This window comes from Acanthopagrus latus, chromosome 8 (assembly GCF_904848185.1).
Source record: "Acanthopagrus latus isolate v.2019 chromosome 8, fAcaLat1.1, whole genome shotgun sequence".
Lineage (NCBI taxonomy): Eukaryota > Metazoa > Chordata > Actinopteri > Spariformes > Sparidae > Acanthopagrus > Acanthopagrus latus.
In genome coordinates, this window is record NC_051046.1 from 24,254,311 (window position 1) to 24,281,885 (window position 27,575).

The 27,575-nt window shown below is 41.1% G+C and overlaps 1 protein-coding gene across 2 annotated transcripts in view; it reads right to left on the reverse strand.

Moving 5' to 3' along the window:
* Nucleotides 1–27,575, reverse strand: part of znf423 (zinc finger protein 423) — a 144,510-nt gene that overhangs the window by 46,245 nt on the left and 70,690 nt on the right. The window contains exons 17-19 of one of the 2 annotated variants that reach the window (XM_037107495.1): nt 27,174–27,387; nt 25,620–25,704; nt 23,512–24,053 (exon numbers count right to left, since the gene is read on the reverse strand). In XM_037107495.1, coding sequence (XP_036963390.1) covers nt 23,983–24,053; nt 25,620–25,704; nt 27,174–27,387 — 370 coding nt within the window. In that variant the 3' untranslated portion in view covers nt 23,512–23,982. Of the gene's footprint in view, nt 1–23,511; nt 24,054–25,619; nt 25,705–27,173; nt 27,388–27,575 lie in introns of those variants that run through there. The other variant, XM_037107494.1, reaches the window with a different exon arrangement.

The following is a 27,575-nucleotide window of genomic DNA, read 5'->3' on the forward strand; positions in this document are numbered from 1 at the left end:
GGAGCGCCGGAGGAGCAAGTTAAAGGAACAAAAGGGAGACTGCATTGTCAAGATATTGGAAATATGCATTTTTTATTTCTGTTGTTTTTCTGAGCTGCATATATTAAGATATATGGTTAAAAAAAATGGTCTGACCCGTCTGACTTGGCTGTGCTCATTTCATGCACTCTGTTGCTTTTCTTTAGTCTTTTCTCAAGGCATTTTCACACTTGGTGCTTCATCACAAAAAAAGGAAATTAAACCGCATACAAGCTACTGCTGATGCAGTGTTTTTCAAAACTGGAAGTTATTGGAAACAAACAAATTGGATATGAACACGAAATGTATCATTTTTAATTCCCTTCAATATATCCTTTCTCATCGTAGTACACTGAATATTCAGCTGAATTCTGGGATATAAAATTCAGACACACAAAACACACATAAATGTGTGGGATAGTGATATGCTTTATTACAGCTGGAACACTCTTAACATGTGATTCTGAAATCAACCATGTGTAGGGTTGTACAGTGTGCCGCCAATGTGACTCTTTTTTTTTTTAACCCACCAATGAAGTAAAATCAAAATACATATGTTCAGAAATGTTGTGTGTTCAGGATATTGATTCCAACTAGAAAATAATTGAAATGCTACCACTAGCATGGCAACCCATCCTTCTGTCCTCCTCTGTGTGCGCGTGTGTTAACAGGTGCAGTGAAAGGTCTGGGCCGAGTCTGAGTTACACCAGTTTTTATGTATTCTGTAATTAACACTGATCCCACATTTATTTATTGTTGCACAGCAACAGACGTGATTGGACTACAGGGACCGTACATACACACATACATACACACACACACACAGAAGTGGTGTCATTAGAAACCATTAGCAGACAACATTAAGTGGCTAACAGCTACAACAACACCAGGCTGTTAAACTTTATGATCATTATTATGGAGACGACGATTACTGCTGCTATGATAGCACTGTTAGGCACAGACAAGGTGGAGAACAGGTCATTTCTGTTTGATTACAGCAAAGGAAGGATAAATGACGGACAGGAAGGGAGGAGAGATGGACGGAGAAGTAAATATTGATCTGTCATGAATACTCCTCCTGTCTACTCAGAGAGTACCCAGAATTACCCAGAATGTATGTGGATCTCTGACTGTACACCATACACAGGGCCAGCTATTGGCATAAGCCAAATAGGTGCAGGCGCCCTTCCGTCATGTTCTGCCTTGAAAATAAGAAAGAAAGGAAAAAAAGAAAGAAAAGAAAGAAACAAAGAAAGAAACAAAGAAACAAAGTAGAATGACACACTTTGCATCCCTGTTGCTCCTCATCATTTGACCTGGCCATGACCCTGGCCTATATTTGGGGTGCCGTAAGTACTGACTGTAGAGAGAGAGAGAGCGAAGCAGACCTTACTGACAGATGTCAAGAGGCAGGTTATAAGATACTCTACTTTCACATTTAAAGGCCTTCAGGTTCACAATTGTGAAAATGAATGAGGAGGAAAAAAAATCCCTATAAAGATGTATGCCATCTTTTATATCATTATAAACAATACCGTGTTGTATAAAGGTTAAACATTTCATTTGTACTAGCTAGTTTAAATTAAAATAGAGCAAAACTAGCCACTACTAACTATTGCTGTTCAGTGGTTCTCCTACTACCTACTGTACCTACTTTGACATTGTGTTCAAATTCTCTGACCACTATGGACAAATAATTACCCATATTGTTGAGCATGTGTAGCTACTTAATTGTAGTGCAACCTCTTTTATTTTACTAATGCATAATCAAAAGTTGTTAACAATGTGTTATGTTGAACCACTGGTTCCAGTAGCAGTGTGCAGGCTGTACAGACAAAAACATGTAGATGAAACAGACAGAAAAGGACAAACAACTGCTACAGCTGCATGTGTTTGCTTGTACATTAATAATCAGGCTCATCAACTCTATAACTGTGCAGACGCACTCAGGACATTTTTTTAGTTGATAGTGGTTCCAAATCCTAATCTCACCTCATGCACCAGAATAGCTAGAGACCATCAGACTGTAAAAAATGCAATTTAGCTTGTAATAAATCATGAATGTAATGTTTCATTCATTCTCCCAGTGTACAATGGTGTGATGACCAAACAACCCAATCAAAAGTGCAGTGAAAAACTGCTACCCCCTTTTTTTGTTGGGGACAAAAAAGTTATACAAAGAAGCATTTTAATACATCACTTTTAAAAAATAATGCTGTGGCCTAAGTGTTATTATTAGAAACTGTGATAAAAAAAAAAAAAAAGACAGCACCCAGGCAGGAGGATGTGCTGAGCGAGGCAAGTATCCATGAGTAAGCATCTGGGTGAAAGAGAGGTTAAAAAATGAGATGAGAGAGAGAGAGACACACAGGGAGGGAGAGAGAGGGAGGTGGTGCTGGTCTACTCCTCTTCTGCCCTGAGCTGAAGTGAACCAAAGAAAGACAGAAGAGAAGAAATGAAACAGAGAGAGGGAGGAAGGAAGGAAGGGTTGGAGGCAGAGAGAGAAAGCAAAAGGCCAGCTTCTCCTCTGATGCAGTATTCTGTGTGTATATGTGTGTGTGCGCAGCTGAATATTTGTGCCTGTTTGTGTGTATGAATAATTCAGGTCCATGGAGAGGGCAGCCTGCTGCGGTAATGAGGAGGACATGCATTGATAGCAAATATTGCTGGTGGGAAGCTATCGATCCGTCAGCCATTTGTCCAAACTTTAGTCAGGAAGCGAGCGCTGTCTGCAGCCTTTACAGTGGCTGATGGACAGACAGACAGACAGACAGACAGACAGACAGACAGACAGACAGACAGACAGACAGACAGACAGACGGCTGCAACAGTGCTCAAGCTGATTAGCTGAAGTTAAGCACACAAAGTTAAGTTCATGTAGTGTCTGTCATTTTCTATAGGAAGTCAGAATCACCATAGTGAGATGACTAATTCTGACATTCAAACATAGCTCTTGCTTGGGATTCAATTTCCCTTGTGGAGAACTTTCTTCAATAAGTACTAAAAGATTTAAAAGTCCACTGACTTTTACTTACTTTACTGACAGTCCCAGTCTTCTCTCCATGACTGAAAATGAAACTCTTTTAGGCCAATTTCAAATCAAACCCTCTGGTCCAAAGACAACAGAGACCCTCGAGAATGCATCATAACACCATACCAATGCCTCAGTTTTTTTTCTCTAAACCTGCACTGCTTCAGTTATCACCACAATAATTTAAAGGGTAACTCCAACAACTTTAGGCATTAAAGTGTGTTTACAGGTCTTTGGGAACACTGCTGCAAATGTATAAAGTATTTTGTGGCTCCACATAAAGCTGCATATGATCTGATAAATAATCCTCACTGATGTCACTTAGTGGCTAAGTTCCATTGTGGGTAATGTAGGCATCAGGTTGTGAAAAGTAGTCAAGTATTATAATCACTATTAACAGTATTGGACTTATTATTGACAGTTTAAAAACAAAGGATTAAAATCAATACAGTAAACCCAATATAATATATATGGTATATACCAATATAAACTGTATATAATACATTTTTATTCCACATATTTTTCCTTATTTCCAAAACCTAGCACCTACATTACCCACAATGCAACTGAGGCACTGAGGGAAATGAGCGCAATTTATCAGCTTACTTGCATTTTATCTGAAACCACATAAGGCTTTATTTGACTTTTTTCCTTATTTAGTTGTAGTGCCTTATACAAGTGGAAACTGCATATGGATATTCAGCATTTTTCCAATTGTCACTAACTCTGTTTATTGTGCAGTTGCTTATAAAATAAATGTATTTAACTAATAATTGGTATCAGCCATGAAAAACAAATAACAGTTGACCCCTACTGCCCAAGACTTTTAAAAACCCTTTCATGTGTAAAATTGGTAAAGTTGCCCTTGAATCCATACATGCATGTTTTCACTCATTACATGTGCACTGGAATGGAAGGTAGGCTAAAGCTAGTCCTGTTCGACCTTGTAGTGAACCCTATTATTTGTGATTTACCCCTAAGCCTATGTTAGTCCTGTCAGACCCCGTTGTGGAAACAGGGCAGTTCCTGGTAGAGCTCAAAGAGAAAAGAAATAACAGACATCCCCCCCACTCCCCCTCTCGCAAAATTTCACATCTCCCCATCCACACATGCACACATAGAGAAACTCCCTTTCTTCTCTGGTGTCACCGTGTCAGATATTCCAGGTTAGGGAGAACACTGGGGAAATTACACTTCTACCCAGGCCCCTAGCACTGTGTGTCTCTGTGTGTGTATGTGTGTGTGAGAGAGTCCAGTGAATCTCACGGGTAAACCTGTTACCGTAGGGGAAGTGGACAGACAATGAAAAGCAGGAGAAACTGGTGGTGGTGAGGATGTGGTAGGGATAGGATGATGGAGTGCAGGAGAGAGCAGCAGGGATTAAAGGAGGAGAGGACAGAGGGGCTGAAGCCAACTAGACCAGGCCATTTACCCAGTCCCATAGCTTCTCATTATGTGAGTAGGGAATTCACATAACTGTGTCCAAGATAATAACATTTGAATAATTCACAAATAGGAGAACATACAATTGGATTGCTTTATTTAATGGTAATGAGACAGAAGAGAACTGAGGCAAATAGAGGGGAGAGGAACTTTCTCTACTGACTGACTCAGATTTCTTAGAGAAAGTTTAACTATAAATAATGAACATTTCTTGCTTAAACAATTGTAAAAACCTTGTCACTCAAGCACAAAAAAATTACAAACTTGAAACTTGGTGATGAAATTAATTGACTCCAATGGAACTGAAGTGATAATCGGATCTGCTCACAGAGACAATTTAAATGGTGTAGATTGTGTTGAGTACATTTTTGGCAAATTCTGATATGAATTTGCACTGCTACCTTTTACAGAGTATACTTTAACAGAATGGAAAGCAGGATAGTCCAAAATGGAGCAAGCTATCACAGGTCTATTTTGTGAAGAAATGCAAATACATTTTTTGTGAGACCTAGACATTTGGAATTTCTTTCCAGGATATTCAACTAATTTTATTTAAGGAGAACATTCTCAGTAACAATAGACAGACGTACTGTATGAGTGTTCCATATAATGACATAAAACCACAAATGCTGTTTCATTTCTGAACAAGTAAAAAAGAACAGGTAGCTTAGGTAGCTTGTCCAGAAAAAACTAAAAACAACAGGCTCAAGTGGCTTGTTGCATCAGTGACGTACAGACAGTCAAAGCTTGTCACCTGATTGGTCTTTAACACTCACCCATGTGATTGATGCAGGTGCTATATTCCATGCTTCCTGTGGCACTATGGATGGATTTAAAATAGAACCACATTGTCACACTCTTTTCACAAAGCTCAATTGCTTTTGGCTCTGTGGTAAGTCTGACACAAGTGGAGCTGGGAATCAAACCTGAGCTGCCACAGCGGGCACTATCCCGCACACTTTTACACCGAATGTCAGTCATATTATGACGACATACACATACACAATTACAGCACACACAATTACTGCCAATCACACCGCACTCAATCATTCACATTCTGCTTTTTCCTGTCACACACACACACACACACACACACACACACACACTGACAAACCCACCTACCCCAGGCAGCAGCACTCCGACCTCAGCCTCTCCTTCACCTGTACAAGCCAGTAATTACAATGTGACACAAGACAGACTAAAAACACCCGTGCAATTACTACTGCAGACAGAGAAAATGTGAGTGGGGAATGTGTCCATTTCTTATTTTAAGATGTATCTATATTAAAATGAGGCAAGCCTTTTATCCTCTCTATTTATAGTGTCTTCATTTCTGGAAACTCATACCGATAAACAACTATAATAAATAAATTATTCTCATATTCAAAGTAGGGATACATTATATTGGATATTAGCCATTATATAATAAGCCGATACTTTCCACCACTTGCCGATGGAGATACCAATATATAAACATGTTTGTTTTTTTCTTTTCATTGTAGAGAATATCAAGTCTCTCATGAGGTGTAATCAAGGAGATGGTTAACTGTTATTATGATTTTCAGAAAAAAACAAAACTCTCTGTGTCAAAGTTCAGTACTTAAGTACAAATATGAAGTGCTTGAGCATTTCCATTTTCTTCTATCTTTTACTCTCACTACACTAAATTTAACTGATCACTTTAGTTACTTTAGTTACAGAAATGAGTGATAAGGTGTAAGGCTAGCATCCTGTCCAGCCAGGTCCTAGTTCCATCCCAGACTGACATGCAATTGTACTCTCTGCTGCCCACTTGCTGTCTTCTACATGATGGCTAAATTAGACTGGACACTGATGTGAACAATGGGAGAAGGGGAGAAAGAAACTAGATTATATGTGAGTCAGCCACAATCCAAACTCAAAACACTGAGCATACAAGAGCAGGGCAGTTGCATCTAGGACACACCCGACTCCTCAACTATAAAGAAAAAACATCTGGATAGCATCCAAAAGCACCATGCATCAACACACGTACACGCACACACTCTAATGAAGCCCCGGTAGTGACGAAGAGCAGCAGGGAGCGGCGCGGATCGCCGAAGACAAGTGTGTGTGAGCTTTTCGTCGCACAGTGTGTGTATGCGTACGCAAGTGTGTGCGTCTCCGGCGGGATAATTATGGCGCTCCTCGGCAGCTGAGCGTGCCAGATGTACTGGGAGAAGGAGAAGGAGGTGGTGGGGGTGGAGGACGAAGAGGAGGAGGAGGAGGAGGAGGAGGCACGGTGCAGAGCAGAGAGAGAGCCCAGCACCAGGAGCAATGCAGCAGGGAGCAGACAGAGTGTTATGTGAATACATCAGTGTGAATGTGTTGTGTATCTATGCGATGGTGTGCGTCCGTGTGTGTGCCTATACCTGAGACTGTTAGCTGTATGTGTGTGCATGGCTGCATGACAGAATGTTTCAGTATGACTATTTCCAGACGGATGTCCATGTCAGTACGCATGTGCATGTGTGCGTGTGTGCGTGCGTGCGTGCGTGCGTGTGTGTGTGTCTGGCATGGCCAATTTTGTTTCTTGCCATCCACCATTAGCAGGTTGGCTCATTTACAAATGAGTGTCTCTCATCCAGGAGAGACTCAAGGATGAAGAGGGACAGAGAACATGAGATGAGGATGTGGGGGTGTGTTGGTTCCGAAGGAGAGAGCAGGTAGAGGAGGAGAGACTGAGGGGTCACAGGAAGTGGAAGGAGTAATGTAACAAAGAGAAAAAGGTGGACAAACTTCTGAAAATGACTAATCCTACCTAAACTAAACAGCACATCACGAGACAATACAAAATTAGCATAATGATTGTAATTATCATTATGCTGTGGGTGGGTGGGGGGCTCACATGGTGTTTCCGGCCACACTCGGTTTTTAATTCTACAAACCTGCAGTGTACCACCAGATTACAGAGCCTTTAAACAGAACATATCCCCACATGGTGGAGTGCTGCAGGTGAGTCATTTTATGTTTATTAGGACTTTTGAGCAAGCACAGTCTGTCAGTGAATGAAGCCCCAGATTATTACTCCTATTGCCAAGACTGCTAATGCACAAAAACAGTGCTTTCAGAGGTTATTTATTGCATCATGTAAAATGCCTCGGATGGCAGTTTTAGTGTTTCAAAAAATATCCTGGTGTCTGATCTTTTTGCTTCCCATGACTGAGAATATTTTTCAGCTTTTAAAACACTATAGCAGTGACACTTATAATAATTTACAACTGTTTCCCGGGCTGCAGAATCAACAAAATCAATCCTCACAGCTCTACAGGTTTTTGTAAGTCGACTTTCAGAGATAACTACTCTTAAATGGGCACGTTTATTCAACATTAGAAACATTAGAAGAGATATTGCATGCTCTTGTGTTTTTTTTTTTTCCTTCAGTGTTTTATATAGGTTCTTGTGAATGTAAAAGGCCTTTCAAGTTAAAAAGTTTGCACCAGCAGAAGCTCCTCTATCTCACAGAATACTACATACTGCTCCTAAAACTTTTTGACGTGAGACTGCATCACCATGTGAAACATATACAGAATTTATGTCTAGCGGCTAGTTTGGCATATAGAGTTGATCAGGCACAGTGGCTCTGTTGTTAGCGGTGCTGGCTCAGGCATGTGCAAACTGACCAATCCGAGATGACTTGGTATTCAGGAGGGAGGTTTTAAAGAGACAGGAGGTAAAACAGAGCATTTCAGACAGAGGGGGGAATACAGTGCTGCAACACTGTACACAATGAGAAAACTATTTTTGAGCATTAAACATGAACATATTCCAGTAGTAACCCATAATAAAATCATGAACCTGGAAAAAATTATAATATCTCTCTTTTAAGAACCTTCCCGGTACCTGTCCATCGATGGGATGGATATATCCATACAAACATAACATGACCTCCCAAACATGAACACAGTGTTGGACTAAATAATAATGATAATGAAAGGTGTAATTCAGTCAGATGATACAACTACAAAAAGAATATCTATCAGCCATAAATTCAGTCTGACATGGAATAAGCTTGGGATAAAACTGTACCAGAACTACATTTCAAACAAAAACAATCTATGGCCAAAAAGCATAATGATCTCCAAAATTATTACTAGCTGTAGGTCTGAGTGAAAATGTAAAAAGAAAGGTCTGGATAAATTGCAAAATCTCAGCTGCAATTAGTTAATTACTTTTATTATATTTTGTTCTGTAAATGTTGATTAAAGTAGAGTTGATGCATTACTCTGACAAAAGCAATATCTCCTGCAATATATGTAAATCTATAAGTCAGCAGAAAATTACACATTGTGTGATGGTCCACACAGTCTAGAGACAAGCAAATATGCTGAAAGCAATAAAGGGAGGATAGAAAAGAAAGAAAGCAAACAAGTGCCATAAAAAGGAGGGCAGAAAGTAAGAGATTCTCTCCTCCGTGGCTGGCTTTGTCACCTTGCTCACCCAAGGGGGCCACAGCAAAGCACCTTGGGAAATTACAGAAACCAGAATGCATTGATTTGCCCGGGATGATGTGTGTGCATGCCTGTGTGTGTGTGTTTCTGTCAGAAGGCCTTTGTACTGCAATAAAGAGAACAGCCTGGTCGACATCTGTTTAGAGACGAAAGATAAGAGCGACAGTGTATACCGTTGTTTCAACCTTTCTCTCTGTCTCGCTCTCACTCCTGCCTTCTCCTGTCTTCTGCCGTGTAATTAAGAGCCAAAGAAAACCCTTCAACCTCTCCCAGCTTGGCTTTGCATCCCACCTCATGCTGTGCTGTTGCCTGTCTTTAAACCATCTTCCCTAGCTCTCCAGGAACTGTATTTTACAGAGTGATTGAAAGATGATTTTAGAGTCCGTTGCTGAATCAAGTGGTGGTTAGTGGTGGTGTTACTCAACATGATAAATCAGGATTTGTTATTCAGGACTTACCAAGGCTGCCAAACTAAAACACACATGGGCTTTTTTTTTTGTTTCCTGGCCAAAATTAATAATTATTTGCTTATATTTTTTAAGTCTAGCGTTCTCCCCCTCTTTCACCCCAGCTGCTCTATTAATTAACTCACATTTGTAAAACCTTGTCTGACAAAATTCACTTGATCGGTAATGAACCACCACTGGCAGCAGGCCCAAATATACAGCATGTATGCCAAGCACATGGTATGTGTATTCAAAGCCAGATTACAGTGGAGCAGAACCCAGAAAATGATCATCACTATGCGGTTTAGAGAAACTCTTGGTCAATGAAAGAATTTTTTTTCAGCATACAGAGCTGCAACTTACATGATGGTTTTTGAATTTGTACATATTTGAAACTTTGCAACAATACAGTCACATTTGGAGGCTGCCCAGTACCTCTAAAAGTCAACATTAAAACAGTGTAATATGCAAGAATTGGCCACCTGTCGAATTCATAATCAGCATATCACCAGAGTAATTGCTGCTATGCAGACATTAGGTAATTGTTGTTGGGGCTAGTTTGTTGCATGCTCAGTTCAGCAGATACCTCTGCAAGACCATACAAAAGACGTCATAACATTTTGTAACATTTCTGCATTTCTTCAGAATTTTTTAATGTTATGTTTTCAACTAAGCTCTTATAGACTAGAAAGATTTTAATAGCAGAAACTCTCACTCGCATATGGTACTTCTGAGTGGTCCCATCTCAGGAATACAACCTTTGGTTTAAAACTCTTCTTTGTTACCCTAAGAATCCTACCAGCCCTTGATCTATAGATTGAGTCTGCACTTTCCACATTGTCCTGTAACCCTAACAAGCCATTGATGAATCCAACCTGGTTAAAGAAGACAGTAATCATCAATGATAGATTACCAGCCAATCCCAAGTGAGAAGACATGAGAAGTATTCAAAATCAATAGTCAATCTGTGGCTCAGCATCCAAACAAGTCTCTCTATCCAGAGTCCATTCTAAATGTTTGCTGTGGCTCAAACTCTGCTTCTCTGTGATGAAGTCATTACAGGGCTTTGTGTAAAGATGTTGTTATTAAGAGGGAAGTGACTCATTTCATTGACCATTTAAAATCTGTATCAGTACACCCACATGAATTTATAGATTCCCTCTCTTATGAGAAGAATGTGGATCCTTTCAAAGCTGCATATCACAATCTGAAACCCAAAGTTGAGTTTGTTCTGTGCATGTTAACTTCTAAGGATGATATGGCCTTTACATTTTGCATGGTTTAAGATCATTATGCTGCTTATGGCATACCTCTACTCTACACTGTGAAAAGTTTTTTTTGCAAATTCATTTCTCAAAACATCACCTTGATAATGTGTCTACTTAGCTGCAAAAACACAACGAGTTAGCTCCTGTCTTTATGGTGTAATGATCTCAGGAAAACTATGAATTTACTCATATTACATACATCGCATCAACACTGACCACCACCTGTCATTAAATAAAGAATTTACATGTTTTTTTTAAAAAAAAGAAAGAAAGAAAAGCATTGTAGCTTTTAGAATTCAAAGCATAAATGAGTAATGAGTTCACTGGAGCTGCCTCATGAATGTTGCAGGTGAGAAGGTGTTAACTATTCGCTGCCACAAAGTAATGGTTCTATTTTACGTCAGACCTTACGTCAGGTTTTGCTGTTTGCTGCAAAATCTTTAAAAACTAATAATTATCAACAAATTATTATAATAATGAATAAGAAAAATCCAAAAGCAACCACGTCTGTCTTCTCCACAATCCGCTCTCTGTCGCGATCTCTTCTTTATTCATTGGCAATTATGCTCTCCAGACCGTATACACAAGTTCAATCATTGACCGAGTGAACAGTATCACTTGTCCCTCTACCAGCTGCTACTAATACCATTAATAACATAGAAAACTCCCACAGTGGACTGACACTTGTGTGCGAGCTCTCTACATTTCTGTTTTTCTGTCTGTCTGGCACCATCTCCCCCGCTCTCTGCTGGTTCAAACAAGGCTCGCAAGGTGACCCTGAATCACAGGCTGTGTGAGTGTGTGTGTGTCCATGAGTGTGTGTTCATGTGCCTGTGTGCACGCACTGATCTGCATGTGTGTGTGTACAGTCCCAGTAATTAACACCAGCCACTAATGAAGTCCAGCTGCTCGGCAAGAGGACTGAGCACGAGCCAAAATCTGCCAGAAATCGCTCTCATCCTCTCTGTCTCACCCTCCTCTGACACACTCTCCTTCCGTCTCTCGCTTTATTCATGTTGATCCACCAAGCCGCACACCTACTCTCTCTTCATTTCACCCTATTGATCTGCATTCAGTTGTCTCCTTCTCCCTCGCCTGTTCCCTCCATGTCCTCTGCAGATTCTGTCTCTGCGTTAGTCTGTTTCCTCTCCTGCTGTCATCAGTATGAATTTACTCAACTGATCTGTAATCGCCTATTTTTCTGTCGACATTTTGTTTTCTTGATGTCTCAATTCCTCACTTGCTTTAACGTCATTGTGGCCATTTACAATATCACTTTTTTTATCACTTGTTTTTCACTCTCAGAGACCAGTGTCTTCTTCAGTTTCCAATAATACTTTTATTCCATATGGCTAAAACGTCCATCATGACAGTTAAGTTTCATATTGGCCATTTTTATTGACCTGTCCTATTTTTATCATTTCAAACACCAGGCAAAAAAAGTCGAATTTAACTTTGTACTACTGATTTCTACTAAACAAGGCACACAGATTATAATTATGTTAACACAACAGGGAAAAACCCACAAATAAAACCACATAAATAAATAAAAATGCTGCATTACATGCAAACTGACCCACTCTTTTTCATTTGCAATTTCCTCTCATTTCTACTGACTTGTAGTTGACCCAGTGGTCACAATGACCATTTTGGCTGTAACAGCTGCAGTGTCTCTGGGCTCGTAGGTAGAGTGAATAGGCCGGTGGTGGAGGGCAGAGTGAGTCTGCTGCTCCAACACACTCCAACAGCGAAGGCACCAAGAGCAACAGCAGAGGACTGATAAAGACTGACGGGGCTGGCGTGTTTGCCGGCAAGGCTACAACTCTTAATCCATTGTAAAAGAATGCAAAAAAGCATTAATTACTTCTGTGTGAGTTAACAGTTTTACAGGCAGGGCAGGGCTGAACTTGTGAGAACTGGTCCATAGTCACACCTCTGACATGCTTTTCTGTTGTCATCACATGGCAATGGTGCAACCAAACTATATACCTGTCATATGATTTGCTGTTCCCGTGTCACTTGTAGCACACTCCATCATCTAGAGGTACGATAGGCTGTTGTATTTACTATGTGCTTTCCAGTTGGTTTGCATTTAATGCATACACTTGAAACTACCCCACTACAGATTCTATTTTCTTATTGCTATTGACAACGTGTCTGTCTATGTTTTTGGATGAACCAATGGGGTTGGTGCATCATAATGAAAAAGTAAGGAGCACCAGTTCAACCAGTGTAAAAAGTGAGTCTTTATGAGTTTAAACACAAAAGATGCAAGGTCAAGTGTTACTGCAGTCAATCACACTTCTTTTTAGGTATTCTCATATATTTTTTTATTCTGATGGATGAAGACCTGCCTCTACTTCTCATCTCTGACAAAGAGGAAACGGTCTGACAATCTGTAGTTTAGTCTCTTTCACATTTGTACATATGAGTATGAATTATTTCAATAGTCTGAACAACTACTTATGCTGAAGTTGTCCTACATTGCTTATGCTATCTTCATTTGACGCTCTCTATGAAATAAAATGCAGATAAACCTACCCTGCTGTGTTACATCATGATGCTTTGAAAGGTGCTGCTGCCTTGTCCCACACATAACTGGAAAAGCAAACACATCTGCCTACCATACGAAAGGACACACACAGAAATCAAACACACAAACCTATGTTCCACATTCTATTTGTTCACGTACTTGAAACAATGTCTCACACATATCATCAAGGTGTCACCTTTGGCATTTTATCATCCAAACATCACAGAACTAATCAGACTCAATGTATTCCGTTTAAAGCCACAGCTTAATTGCATTACTATACAGGCCCAAACTCTGTCTCCCACACACAAACACACATACACTCACTTGCTACCAGCTGTGACAGATGTGCCTGTCACAGGAGAAAATGAATTCAGAATAGTTAGTGAATTAAGCAGGGAGTTAATTGTTGCTTGGCCCCTGTTTATGAAGCGCATAAAGGCAAAGCGCCTTGTTTGTCTTGTGACAATTAGCCAGCAGAGATAGAGCGGAAGGCTGTGTGTATGTTAGTGAGTGTGTGTGTGTGTGTGTGTGTGTGTGTGTGTGTGTGTGTGTGTGTGTGTGTGTGTGTGTGTGTGTGTGTGTGTGTGTGTGTGTGTGTAATTGTCCCGTTCTCTTTAGCAGCTGTTGCAGCCACACCTGGACGGGTTGAGAGAGAAAAACAGAGAGAGAAGAGAGGAATGCAAAGGGAAGGGGGGGTTGCATGAACAGTATGGTATATAGCCCTCCATCATTGGCCATACTCGTAAACACATATACGCACACCTTCCTACATTGAGAAGGCTAACAAAGACATCACTCAGACAAGGCAGGCAACTTCTATACATGAGTTAAGACAGCTGATGTTGCATGTACGAATATTCTCACCGGCAAACATGAAACATAACAAATAATCTCTCTCTCTCTCTCTCCCCCTCCCCCTCCCTCCCTCCCTCCCTCCCTCCCTCTCTCTCTCCCTCTCTCCTTCTCTGCCTCCCACACACACAAACACTGAGTTATTTTGTGTCCTGATGCCTATCCTTGTTGGGTCTCTCCCAGTCTATTTGTCAGTGTGTCCTATTAGGTTTCCAAACAGCTTGTAATGACTAGTAATAAACAGCAGAAGAAGACGAAGGTAAATCAAGCGAGAAGACGACAAAATGAGCTCTCCAGGGGACCCCCATGCTTCTAGCCTTCAAAACACACACACAAAGACAAATTCACGCACAGTCGATAAAACAGACAATGGTAGGTTATGAGGACTAACAGATTGCAAACCGTTTCTTTTAACAGTGCCAGAGGAGGTTAGAGAGATATATGAAACAGGATGATGAAGAAGGAATGAAAATGTACACAAACAAGCTATATGGGGAGACTAAATATGCTGCTGATGGATGTTATTGTTTTGTAGGAATGTTACACCGGATCACAGGAGACATGGAGGTTTCTGGAGGTCAGAAATGTATGTACTAGTTTTTCAACACTGATTTACACTTGGGCTTGTGGCCAAGAAGAAGGCAGACACAGAGGACTAGGGTTATACTGGACAGGCTTCAGTCGAGATTGTATGTAAATGTAAAACAGAGCAAAGGTGAAAAAGAGCAAATGTATTCAAATTCCCTGGATGTATGAAGGTTAAATATTTGTGAATAATTACAATAATCTCCACAACAATCTTTTTTTCTTTTTATTTGGTATGCACTAGGACCAACAGCGGAGCACACTACACTGAAGAAGCTCTAATGGGGCTATGGACTGTGTTATGTTTGGCTGGTAACAATATGTTACATATAGTGTATTACAATTAATTTGTAGGCACAGAGACACAAATGTAGAGCACCATTTTCTGCACTTCTTTAATATTTGTAGATTTAAGGCCTGCTCTCTGCACACTTAGGAAAATTTCCCTTCATCAATTTTATACTATTAATGTAAAAATTAAACTTGAAGTAAAAATGTATGAAACTGTGTGGTTCTTTAAAGTCAGTTTGTCTATTCAGTCATGAAAAGGAAGAATTTTTTTTTTTTTTTTTTAAACAGTCAATTAAGCCTAAAATCCTTCTGATTGATATTTCTTCTCTGAAACTACATAGTGCACCTTTAATGTAAATCTATGATCAAATTAATTTTATTATAACATCTTTTTCAATTCATATATACCTGCATAATGCTCCATCTCATCCTTCATTCTCCCATCCTCCTCTTCCTTCTCCTCTCCTTCATCTAGCCCTCTGTGGCCCTCTCTCTCTTTCTCCTCCAGTCCCTTGTCCCTTCATCATCGCTCCCTCCCTCCCTCTGGTGTCACGGCTCGCTGGCTCCAGGTGGCGAGGGAGGGAGGGAGGAAGGGATGTAGGGAAGGATGGATGGAGGGAGGGATGGAAGACAGGAGGGGGTTGTGTGTGTGCTGTCATCTGTTCCTATGTTCATACCATCACAGTGCAGACCAAGATCTTGCTCAGTCCTTCACACAGTCAAACTGTCCTTTTTGCCCATTCCCTTCACTTAACTGTTACATTAAACCAATTGATGGTTTCTGAGGTTAACACGACTGAATGAGTTACTCTTGGGGGTGTGTTGCCTTGGAAATTACATTAGGAGATAACATGTAAACTTCAAAGTAACACTATCAAAGTCAGGTATGGCATCCTTTATTCTAAGCAATTGGCTATTCAAATTAATGCATTTTATAGCTCAAACTCTGATATTCAACATGAAAAAAAATAAATGTAGTTATACAAGTTGATTTCAATTCTCAATATGCTCATTATGACTATAATATGCAGTATACGTATCTCTTAAACCTCAACATTGCCATAAACATTTAATCAAACTAGAAGATGAATTCTAAAAAAATAATATTACTCATAATACAAATAAACGTGGTGGCAACAATATAACGAAATAATTAATCTATTTCTTGTAGCAGTAGCATATATAGTTTATTATGCCATTGTTTTCTTGTTGTCATACATGCACTGGTCACATGTATTTCAGTGTTAGCAGCAGTAATAGTTGAGGTGATAATCATAACAGGCCAGTAATAGTACATTAAAATTAAAACATGTAACACAACATAGAAATTAGTGTCAGTTTTAGTAATATTATAAGGACCTTGGCACGTAAAAGTATTAGTAGTGACATTACCTGTGAGTGAAGCGTTTTAGGAGAAGTGCAAGGTGAGTGAAGAATGTGTAAACAGCTTTTGGTACTTTTTTTCTGTTTCTTATTTTTCTTAAGAAACACAAGCCGATCATTGTGTTGAGAGTTAAGCACACTCCTCTGAGAAGACATGGCATCGCCTGTGGCGCTAAAAACTCTCTCAGACAGGACACTTGTGCCTGTGACAGGATTAGCAGTACTTCATGGCAGTTTTCAACGTTTTTTTCAGACTGTTTGACAAGCTGTCCACCTACTTCAGCATACTTTCAGTTCAGGGGAACATAGAAACTCTCCTGCTCACTCTCTGTGAAATGCTGCCCTATGACATCAGTTTCCTGTATGACAAGTGACCCCCAGAAAAATTGCCTGCATTGAGTGAAGTGCTTTTCTCAGTGAGAATCATTGCGACAGGCACACACCAACAACACAGAGGGCAGAGTAGTCTGTAGCTTATTAGTTCAGATGCAGCAGGGCAGAAGAGAACAGCAATGTTGCTAGCCGGTGGCAAGGACTCACACACACACACACACACACACACACACACACACACACACACACAAACACACACATACATGAGTGAACCCTACACCACATTATCCACCTCCATTGACTCTAAAAGCTTCTTATTCGCCTCATTAAGTCTTCAGTGACACAAAGTAACCACACCAGACCCTGCCTACTACCACACATACATACAGATAGGTGTGTGTGTGTGCATGCATGTGTAAAAGGAAATAAGGGGGAAGAAAGAGAGGGGGTGGGGGGGACACTAGGAAGCGCAGAAAGATGTGTGCACAGACACAGTGGCTCAGCCACAGCCCTCGGGACGGCTGCTTAGACAGCAGACCGACATTACTAGTCAAGCGCATCACAGATTTGACTGCAGGCTAACAGACGGGCTTAATGCAGGTTGAATGTTCTGAACTGGCAGATAAATGCAACCTCAAGGAAGATAATAAAAGCGAGCCAAGATTATATATTGACTTACCTCCACACAGAGGATTTTAGAAACAGTTTTTGGTCTGTTTGGTGAAATTAAAAAGTCAAAGTGCTACTGGAGTGATTCCAGTGAAAGATACCCAACCTCATTCAGGGGTTGTTAGAAAAAAAAAAAAGTTCAGCTCCAGCTTTTTGAAAGGGGGTGAACTGATGCGAGCTCTGACCAGTTGATGTGTCTACAAGAGCCCATTTTAAAAGTATGTCCCTGAACAACTGATCATCAAACCTTTGAAGAATGTGATAGGGATGGCTACCTAACACTATTAGAGTGCATTGATGTAAATAAGTAAGTAAAGCTCATGCTGAGGACACATCATTAGCCACCACACTCCACAGGGAGCACTTAGATCCAGGTGAGTGGCCACTCAATACCTCCAAGGCATCTGTGTGTGCACGTGTGCGTGTGTGTTTGTGAGTGAATGTGTGGTGTATGAGGTGGGAAGGACAATGAAGCATGCAACTAGCAGCAGGGATTGAGGTGAATGAGGAGCTGAGGTGAGGGTTAATTGTGCAAGGATTTGGCTGTAATGTGTCACACTTTCAAATACAGCTGAAACTGATTTTTATTTCGCGTATTGAATTCTGCTACTGAGGATATAGTGAACAATTTTTAGCCTAAGTTAAGCTCAATTTCTGCTTCCTAGTTCCTCCACATCATGCAATGTGGCTTTTACGCATGGTTTCTAACAACATGTCATTTGAGATCTTGTGTTCAAGCTAAACATACTGAACACTAATCTGTATATATCAAAAAGCAAGGGGATGAAATGCTGATGGGCAGGCAGTGAGACAGCACAATGCTGCCTTGCTCATAGTGCGAGCTAAGGAGACAGAAAGGGGACAAACCTTGCCGACAGGTGGGCTCTTCTACAGGCCATCCAATAGGCAGGTGGGGATGGGGGAGAACGAAGGAGAGAATGGGCACGGTTAGTAATAGGAAGTGTGAAGGTGGTGTGTATGTAGGGGAGGCAAAAAGTTGATTTATACCTTGATAGTGAACACAACAAGAGGCAGCCATTTCTCCTCAATTGTATAGGGGAGAAATCAGCCTGAGAGGCTTGTGAACAACCTCTATTTGCAACCTTTATTAGCGCCTCACAAAAAACAACAACTTCAGTATATCACTAGAGTGACAGCTATTACACAGACATATGATTAATGATTATAGCTGATGGAATAAAGTGTCAAGAAAGTGCTGCTGTGTCTCTACAGCAGTATTGCCACTTTTTCTGTCCTGACAGGGGTGTGACGTTTTTATGACGTTTTATGTGTTTGACTCATCACAAGGAGATTTCAAGAGTAGCTAGCAGCAACCACCTGAAGAAAGAGGGTCAGCAAATGTCTTAAAATTGGAGAGACAACAACAGCCAGGAGATGCTTACCCTCTGAGTAGAGGGTGAAATCAACCGCCAAATATAAACAAGGACAACAAATGTACACACTGCCCAACACATTTTTTTATAAGTGACTAGACGTTGACGCAGTTGTGTTATGCATTATGCCATTTTTTTACTTGGGGAATGCCAGAATGCTTTCTTAAAGTCACACACTGGGGCAAGAGAGAGAGAAAGAGGACATTGTGTTATTGGCAGATCAAAGTAATGGCTGGAGTCAATATGTTAATTGGAGATTGGGCCCTGATTAGGACCAATGGGAAGGGGAGAGAACATGCTGTGTGTGGCTCTTTGTGCGCACACACAGTGCATGTTTGATGCAGACACACATTTTATGGTAAGTATGTTGTGTGTGTGTGAGAGTGAAAGTGAGAGAGAGAGGGTGTGTGTCTACGAGTGAGAAGTGAGGTCTCATGCTGTGAAATCTAGACTGAGGTGATTAGTAAAGCATTAGTGGCTGCATGCAACACTCAGAACATGCTGTCAAGGATATTTGTGTCTGTGTGTGTGTCGGCCTGGGGGGGGGGGTTTCCCTAAACCATTGGTTTTGGTAGTTTGCTTTAAAATCAGTGGCTGGAGGTCACAGTTTACCTGCTTTTTATTTATTGTTTTAGAGATGGGTGGAAATATCTGTGGAGGAAAACAAACTGCAAGACGCACTGTATTAACACACAAACACACTCTCATGTTTAGTTGCACACAGGGCCACATCTTCGCTTCGCACTACCACACAGGGAGCAAAGTTCTTCATGACGTGCAGCTGCACAGCAGAAAACAATAAAGCCTGCCAAAAATCAGTGCGATGTAATCCAAGGAGACACACGCATACACAAACAAACAAATGCACATGTACATACAATAAAAGGAGTGGGGTGAAGGGATACAATGACAAAACAAATCGAGTCATGGAAAAACACACAAGCCATGCATTACAAAATAGGGAACTATTGCATTCCTTCAGGAACATGCCACTTCACCTCAGAGACAATGAAACTGAGCATCTAAAAGCAAAGAAAATTCTGAATCTGGATGGTACATGTGATGTAAACTCACCCAAACGGAAAGATGACATATTTAGTGTGGCTGCAGCGACACAGACATGAGCGTGCTGCTGTTTTCTGTCAGATTTAGCTGATCTGACTGGGCAGCTCTACATGCAGAGATAAAAACCCTGAAGTTTACTGTCATCCCTCTTTTTCAGTGCCGCCCTCCACCACCCTCTGCTCTGCCTCTTTCTCTTCGTTTTTCTGTCGTCTCTCATCCCTCCGCTAACCCCCCACACATCTTCTCCCCCTGTGAAGTCTCCCCTCCCAGTGTGCCCAGCCGACAACACAAACACTTTCTACATTCTCTTCTCATCTCCACTTCTCCGAGCCCTCCCCTCCTCTTCCCACCTGCTCAGCAGAGTTGGGGGCAAGAAAAACCGAACACACACAGCTCTGTGATTACACTCACACACACACACACACACACACACCTACACAGGTGGGATATGCCCCCCACCCACGCACATACATCAGAAATGATACAAAAACCTGGATAGAGGGAACTGGTCTTTGTATAATAGAAACTAATTCATTTTTAAGTACACAACAACACACACTCACCACAGAGTAGAGAGACAATTCACTGAATTGAAGAAAAGCATGTATAGCTATTCATCTAGTCTCTTTCATGTAATATAAAAGTCAAGATATAAATGAATCTGAATGTAAATGCAGGATGTGTACGGTTTGTGTACTTGCACTTAGCCTTTTGTCTCAAACTCAAGGAAAGAAATCCTCAAATGGCAAGCTGGTACCTGAGGCAAAAATGGATAACTTCATTTCTCTCTGCCTTCCTCTCCTCAGTGTGTGGGAGATGGACTGAAGCTGTGAGTGGATGAGTGCATGTTTGCATGTGTGTTCTCACAATGTGAAGTGTTGGCACTATTGCATTCAGAGCCAGTTTAAGCATTACAAATGTTTGGGTGGTTCTGACTTATCACTTAGTGAGAGTTTGGCTTTCTAAAAGATTTTGTTGTCGTGCATTCAGGGTATTTCAGGGTTAATCCTGACATAACCTTAACTGACCTAAATGCTACGGGTGCCATTTGTGGGTAATTTTGTGGCTAGTGCTATGAGATAAAAAATAAATAAATTCAATCACTTTTGACAGTCACATTAAAATAAGACATGTGTACTGGTTGAAGCTGCAACCACAAAACTCAACACTGGATATTAATCAACACAAGCCAGCTCAGCCAAGTCACATGACTGTAAACTAACCACAAATACAACGCTGTTTGACAGATAAGTGCTGCCTGACATGACAGCATCTTGTAAAGCTCTATAATAGATTCAGAGCCAGTTTGTGCAAAATCTGCCAAAACTGAGTGCAAACCAAGAGGGAAAGAAATTCAACTGTTCATTTCCTTGTGCCCAAGCCTTCAATCTTTCTGCATGATGTCCCTTTCCCTCCGATCTTGCCTTTCTCTTCTCGATCTCTTCCTCTGTCCTCCTGTCTGTGCCTCTAGAGCAGGGCATTGACCACATGGTGTTTTAATTAACTTGTGTGCTGTGTTGGAGCCAAGGCTAGCAGGAACACACACAGGATGTGACTATACCATCACAGGAAAGCACAAACTGGGGATGGGAACACGTAGCATTTAACGGGTTAAGTCATTAATGTGCCAGTGTATGCGTCACTGATCTTATTTCTACATCAATAGAAGGGATTACCATGTTATATTTTCAATTTTCAGGCAATGTGCAAACAACAGTATTTGTTATGTATTTACTGTCACCTTATGGACAAGTACTGACTTTCTCTCAACAACCATAATAAAATATTCCTTATTCAGTCCATATTTGCAATGACAGTTGACATCCACTGTTACCATTATTAGTTGTCTCAAAAAAAAAAGTTAATATTTCTCTCTCAATCTTGTCTCAACAAAATGCATGCTGGTTGAACCTTGAATACAGTTATGGTTCAGTCATACTTGTGATGATTCCACCACAGCGCTACAAGTATTCCTCTCCAGACTTCTCACTCTGACCCTCTCTTCCTCTATCTGCCAGAATCTAGTCTCTCTTTCTCTTTCTGACAGCGTAATTAACAGGACCGTGGGGTGCACCATGTATTACCCATGGAGCAATGTGACAATACCATTAATGGACTTGATGAGTAAATGTGAAACACCCTCCCCTCTGCTCCCTCGACCAGTCAAAACTGTGGACATGATGGTAGCATGTTTGTGTGACTAACGTCATAGTCACTGACTGGATGGCAGGCAGTAACATAATATTTATTTTAGATTCTCTTCCTCATGCACATTTCAGTGACACACAGACAGGCTGAGAGGTAGTCTAATGCCTTAGGGTGTTTCACTGATCCATGTGAGAGTATCAAAAGTGACACAAGCACTCCTACCAGTGGCAGAGTCATTGAATGGGAGGACTGAGGCTGGTAGACAGGCATGGACAATTTCCTGAAGATGATCATAGGGGATGTTGCAATTGATGAAAACGGTAATTAAGGAGAAGAAGAGAACAGAATAAGAAGAAAGAAAGGATGGTAAGAGCGGAAACACCTTCACATATTGTATCTGCTGGTGTCAGGGTGTATGCACGCGTGTGTGTGTGTGTGTGTGTGTGTGTGTGTGTGTGTGTGTGTGTGTGTGTGTGTGCGCGTGTGTGTGTGTGTGTGTGTGTGCGCAGACACAGCATAGGTGCCTGTAACAAAAATTATTGGGTTTTGTGATGAATGCATGGCACCAAAATCTCACTCTGATTCGACAGTGAAATTGTTGGAGCCCACAATGAATTATAAATCACCCTACCACCTACACCATAGCCGTCATAAAACCCTAACACAGTATAATTAAGGCTTCAGAATTTTAACTGACTGGGCATAGGGAGATAACAGGGTTTCTAATGTGGGGGTGGAATAATTTTGTTAATTTGCAGCTCAATTAAAATATGAAACCAGCACAATCGGCTGAGTTGAAATGAGCTGAGATTCAGAGAGAGAAAATGAAAAGACACCAAGAGAGGCTAGGTGACAGAGAGAAAAGCTCTGTCAGGAGCTTGTGTTGTAACATATACACTGCCTCGACATTTGGTCTACCGGTTGAAACTAATTGTACTATAGTTTGCATCTGACTTAATCAATGTGCAAACTGAACACTGCTGTAACACATTACAAAATTGCTGCTGTTATGAGGGACCTCACCTTACAGGTAAATCATTGGCCATATTCAGACAGATTCAGGCGTTGCAACAATTGGCTGCAGAGTGATGTGACAGTGTGTGAATGTCATTTAATGTGATGAAACATTAATTTTAATCTCCCCCATCCAGAACTGGTGGTAATGCACCTAAAAGCAGTTTGCCAATCATCATACATGAAAGGACAAGATAAAAGGTAATTTTGCTACGCTACCAGAATGCTGATACAAGTGATTGTTTGTCCACATATAGACAGATTAAAAAAAAAACAAGTTTACTTTCAATAAATAACCAGGATGATCATTATTGTGGATTTAAACTGGTGCACACTTCACATGAAACATTCACCCCTTTGTTTTTTGGTCATTAACACTGCCTGCTAGCAATTGCTTGCTTATGTGATTGGCCACTACAATGTGACACTGGCTTGCAAACTCAACAACATTAGCCCTCAATGAAGCCAGATATGATTTTGTTCTGGGTCCAATCAAACCTTTTATTCATGACTGTGCACTTGATGTGATAACACACTACACATGTTAAGGCAGAAGATAAAAGAGAGCTCAAGAAAGATAAAGGGAAAAAAGAGGGAAGTGAAAAGGGAGAATATGACAGAGAAATTACTATGTTTTTTATTTCGTAATATTCTCACCACAAATGTTTTTAGACCAAATAATCTTTCAATTTAGTATTTGCTTGGGGTGAGGATGAACTGTGTTGTAGGAAATGTAATAATAGGAACTGGGCAGGCTCTTAAAAATAATCTGCCTCAATTTCATAATTAATCGGCACTGGGTTTTCACACAATTAGCACGTTAATTAACCCAAAACTGCCACCACTGTGTGGGGATGCGCGTGTGCGTGTGTGCGTGTGTGCGTGTGTGCGTGTGTGCGTGTGCGTGCATGGAGAGGGGGAGGGTCATCCAGGAAAAGAGCGAGAGATAGACAGAAGCAGAGAAGAATGAGTTTCATCAGACAATGAAGAGAAACATGGTGAAACTGGGAGCAATGGCAAAATGACAGGCAGGATTCTCAGGGTGGAGGGGAGATGACGGCTGATGGGTGGGCATCAAAGACGGTGAGAAGCAGGGAGGGGAGAAGGTCTGAGGAAGACAAGAGGAAGAGGAGGACAGAAACAGAGAGATTCAGTAATGCAGTGAAAAGTTAAAAAGAAGGCCAGAAAAACAGTTGGTTAAAGATGGTGGAAACTATAATAAATAGTGTGCGTTCTTTCATGTGTGCATGATGCGGAGAGATTCTATGACTGTGTGAGAGAAAGAGTGTGTATGTATGCGGGGTTCATGGGGGAATGAAGTATAAGTTACTCCAGCTGTACTTCTGTTTCAACTCTCTCCTCTTATGTCTCCAGACATTACTAGACAACTCAAAGCGATGTCAGCATTCACACATGCAAGCACTCACACACAGCCACACACACACACACACACACACACCTCAGAGTACATCAGCGACTGTGGGATTGCCTGTCAGGTCTGGCAAGGGGCTGAGGGTGGGGGATGCAGAGCATTTGTTCCCCAGAACAACTCGCAGGTCCACCTCGTTAATCTCCATGACGACAGAGATGCTAAGGCAGCAAATTAGTAGCGAGCGGAAAAAACTGTCACAGGGGAAGCTCATAAAAGAATATAGAAGCCAAACTACAGAGGTAGTTTGGAGAGAACTCAAGTTTTTAGGAAAGCACACACACTTAGAAGAGATGCTCTTACAAACAATTTTATATAATCTGTTCTCAGCACTTAAAAGGCGATAATGGGACCAAAATGATGAAGCTTATCTTCCTACAGGGGCTCTGGATGTCTCTTGCTGATTTTACTTTATGCAAAAGCATCTTGCCAGACAAATTTAAGTGTCTTGGTCTTAGTTACACACATTACAAAATACATTACAATGCATTAGTTTTTGATCATGCATTACATTGTTCCAGGAGAGTGACAGTATAATAGGGGTGTCAATGTTTTTGTTGTCCTTTTCAACCTCACAAAAAAGTCTATTTAAACTAAGATTGTTGGCTTGGGAACGAACTTTAAAAACTTTTAAAAAACTCTTCAGTACCTAGTGCTTTGGTTCTGTTGCTTTCTCTCCCTATATGGGCAATTCCAGCACAAAGTATTATATACATATACCTGTAATTCATTAGCAACAGAGATCACATTCTTTATGCTGACAGAACCAATATAAATACTGAATTAAACTTTCAGTACATGCAGTCTTCAATCTAATTCTTGCCAAGCTATAAACATTCACATTATGTGATGACTAGCCAGATGTTTCATGCTAGAGTGATTATATGTCACTGCAACTCCTGAAAGATGTCTCTTTACACTCAGTGGATGCATTTATGTATCCTTTCAGCTGTTTTACAAGTCATGTTTTCCAACCCTCAAAACTGCAGACAAGTGGTACATTGCACGACAGACAAGTCAGAAAGACCTCTCTTCACTTCACCTGTCTGTCTCACACTTCTCTGCCTTTGTGTTTGTGTGTCTTCACATGTGTGTGATGCTCTGGTTATCTGCTGTGTGTGCTAGTGCTATTGAATGTGTGCAGGAGGAACACAACTGTCATAGCTTTGCTGTTAAATCAGGAGACACAACCACACACTCACTCAAAGAAACACAAACAAAATGAAAGAGCTGCGTTTCACTCACCGATCATGTGATTGGCGACATGAATCTGGATCTCCCTTTCTGTCTCAAACGTCATTTGGCATTTAATACACTGGTAGGTCTTTTTCTGTAAGATAAAAGACACAAAAATATCTGTCACAGAGCTGTTCATTCTGCTGAGTAAAACTTAAAAACACAAACATTCTCTTGTGAAATCAAAAACACAAATATCTTCCTGTATTTCCATATTCCACTGTTGATCAGAAAAACACATGCACTCATACTGTAAACACAAAAAACAGACCCTTACACTTATTGATAACTGTATTAGAGCATTTAAACAAAATAAAAATGATTTATTTTGTGTTTTGCTCTCATTTCTCAATGTAAGAGACATGTGAACACTACGTCGTCTCACCCCAATCAAATAAGACTGAAAGTCAAAGTCTTTGGAGATTTGGTGGAGGGAAGTAGAGGTAAGCGCGCGCACACACACACACACACACATTCACACACAGACACACAGACACAGGGTGCAAGACCTCTGCAGAGAATCAGAGAAAGACACAGAGAAATTAATATGGAGGGCATGACGAGGAAAAAAGATTAAGGGAAGAAGCAATGAAACAGAAACAGGAGGAATGAGTGTAGAAGAAAGGAGGACAAGAGAGAAAGAAAGAGACACAGAAAGAGCCAGAGAAACAAGGGTGAGAGACACTGAAACAATGAGAGAGAGAAGCAGAGGCTCTGCTTATCCATTCACAGCACACAGCGATCACTCATGCACAAACACATACAAAATACACAAAGGCCCCACTTCCACTATCTCTCTGCTGCTTCAGCCTGCAAGACTGAGTACACACACACACACACACACACACACACACGCGCACACACACACACACACACACACACACACACACACACACACGGAATCCTACTTTGTCTGCTTTGTGCTGTTAGACTAAGCAGAAACAAAGGTGCAGGTAAGACAGAACGTCCCTGGGAACTGTCTCTAACACACACACACACACACACACACACACACACACACACACACACACGCACACACACCGCTTCCTTGCAAGTACACACTCTCTCGCACATAGACACGCGGCAAGTCCCGGGGAGCCTGACTGTCAATATCAAGTAGAGCGAACAGCTCCCACAATGCCTCAGCACGCCCCAGCCGCAGGACCCAGTGGGGCTCAGCTGACACACACCGACATACACACAAGCACACGTATGCGAGCTACAGACACAAAGGCACTAGAACGCACCAACACTTCAAACACACACTACTCATGCAAACATACAGTTCAGCATGATTTGTGAGATTCCTGCACTCCGGAAAATGTCTCCATCCGTTAAACGCTGTTTTCTTATCAACGTGAAATTTAGGACAGACCATAATTATACTGTGAAATGTTTCAACTACCTCACTGCACTCTTACTGCTGTTCACTTTATGTCATGGTTTTGTTAAGAAGCACAACAGATACCTTTACATTTAAGATACAATCCTGATTCAGTGACTCTCAGCAGAACCAGACCAACTTCAATAACAGGGTTTATCTCCCAGTTTGTGCTACCTCACCTTAGGCGCAGGTGAAGCTTCAGACTTCTTTCCTGCTGCACTGGTTTCAGGGCTGACCTCAGGGTGATCTGTCTGGACGTGACTCTCCAAGTCCTCCAGGCTTTCAAACTTCACCCCGCACTCTGGACACCTCAGCCCTGCCATGGCCTTCTCTCCCTGCATGTCACCAGGCGTGGCGACGCCTCCGTGGCTGGGACTCTGACCGTTTGTGCCCCTGATTTGATTGAATTTTTACATCAAAATTTTACAACAAAAACTCGAGTCAATTTCATGTTGCTATACTGTGTGTTTAAGAAAGAGGGTTTCCTTTCTCACATGCACTTTTGAAATACTAGAACATTTTTGTTGGAAAAGGTAAAAAAAAAAAAAAAAAAAAAAAAAAAATCTTTCAACTTACAGGGT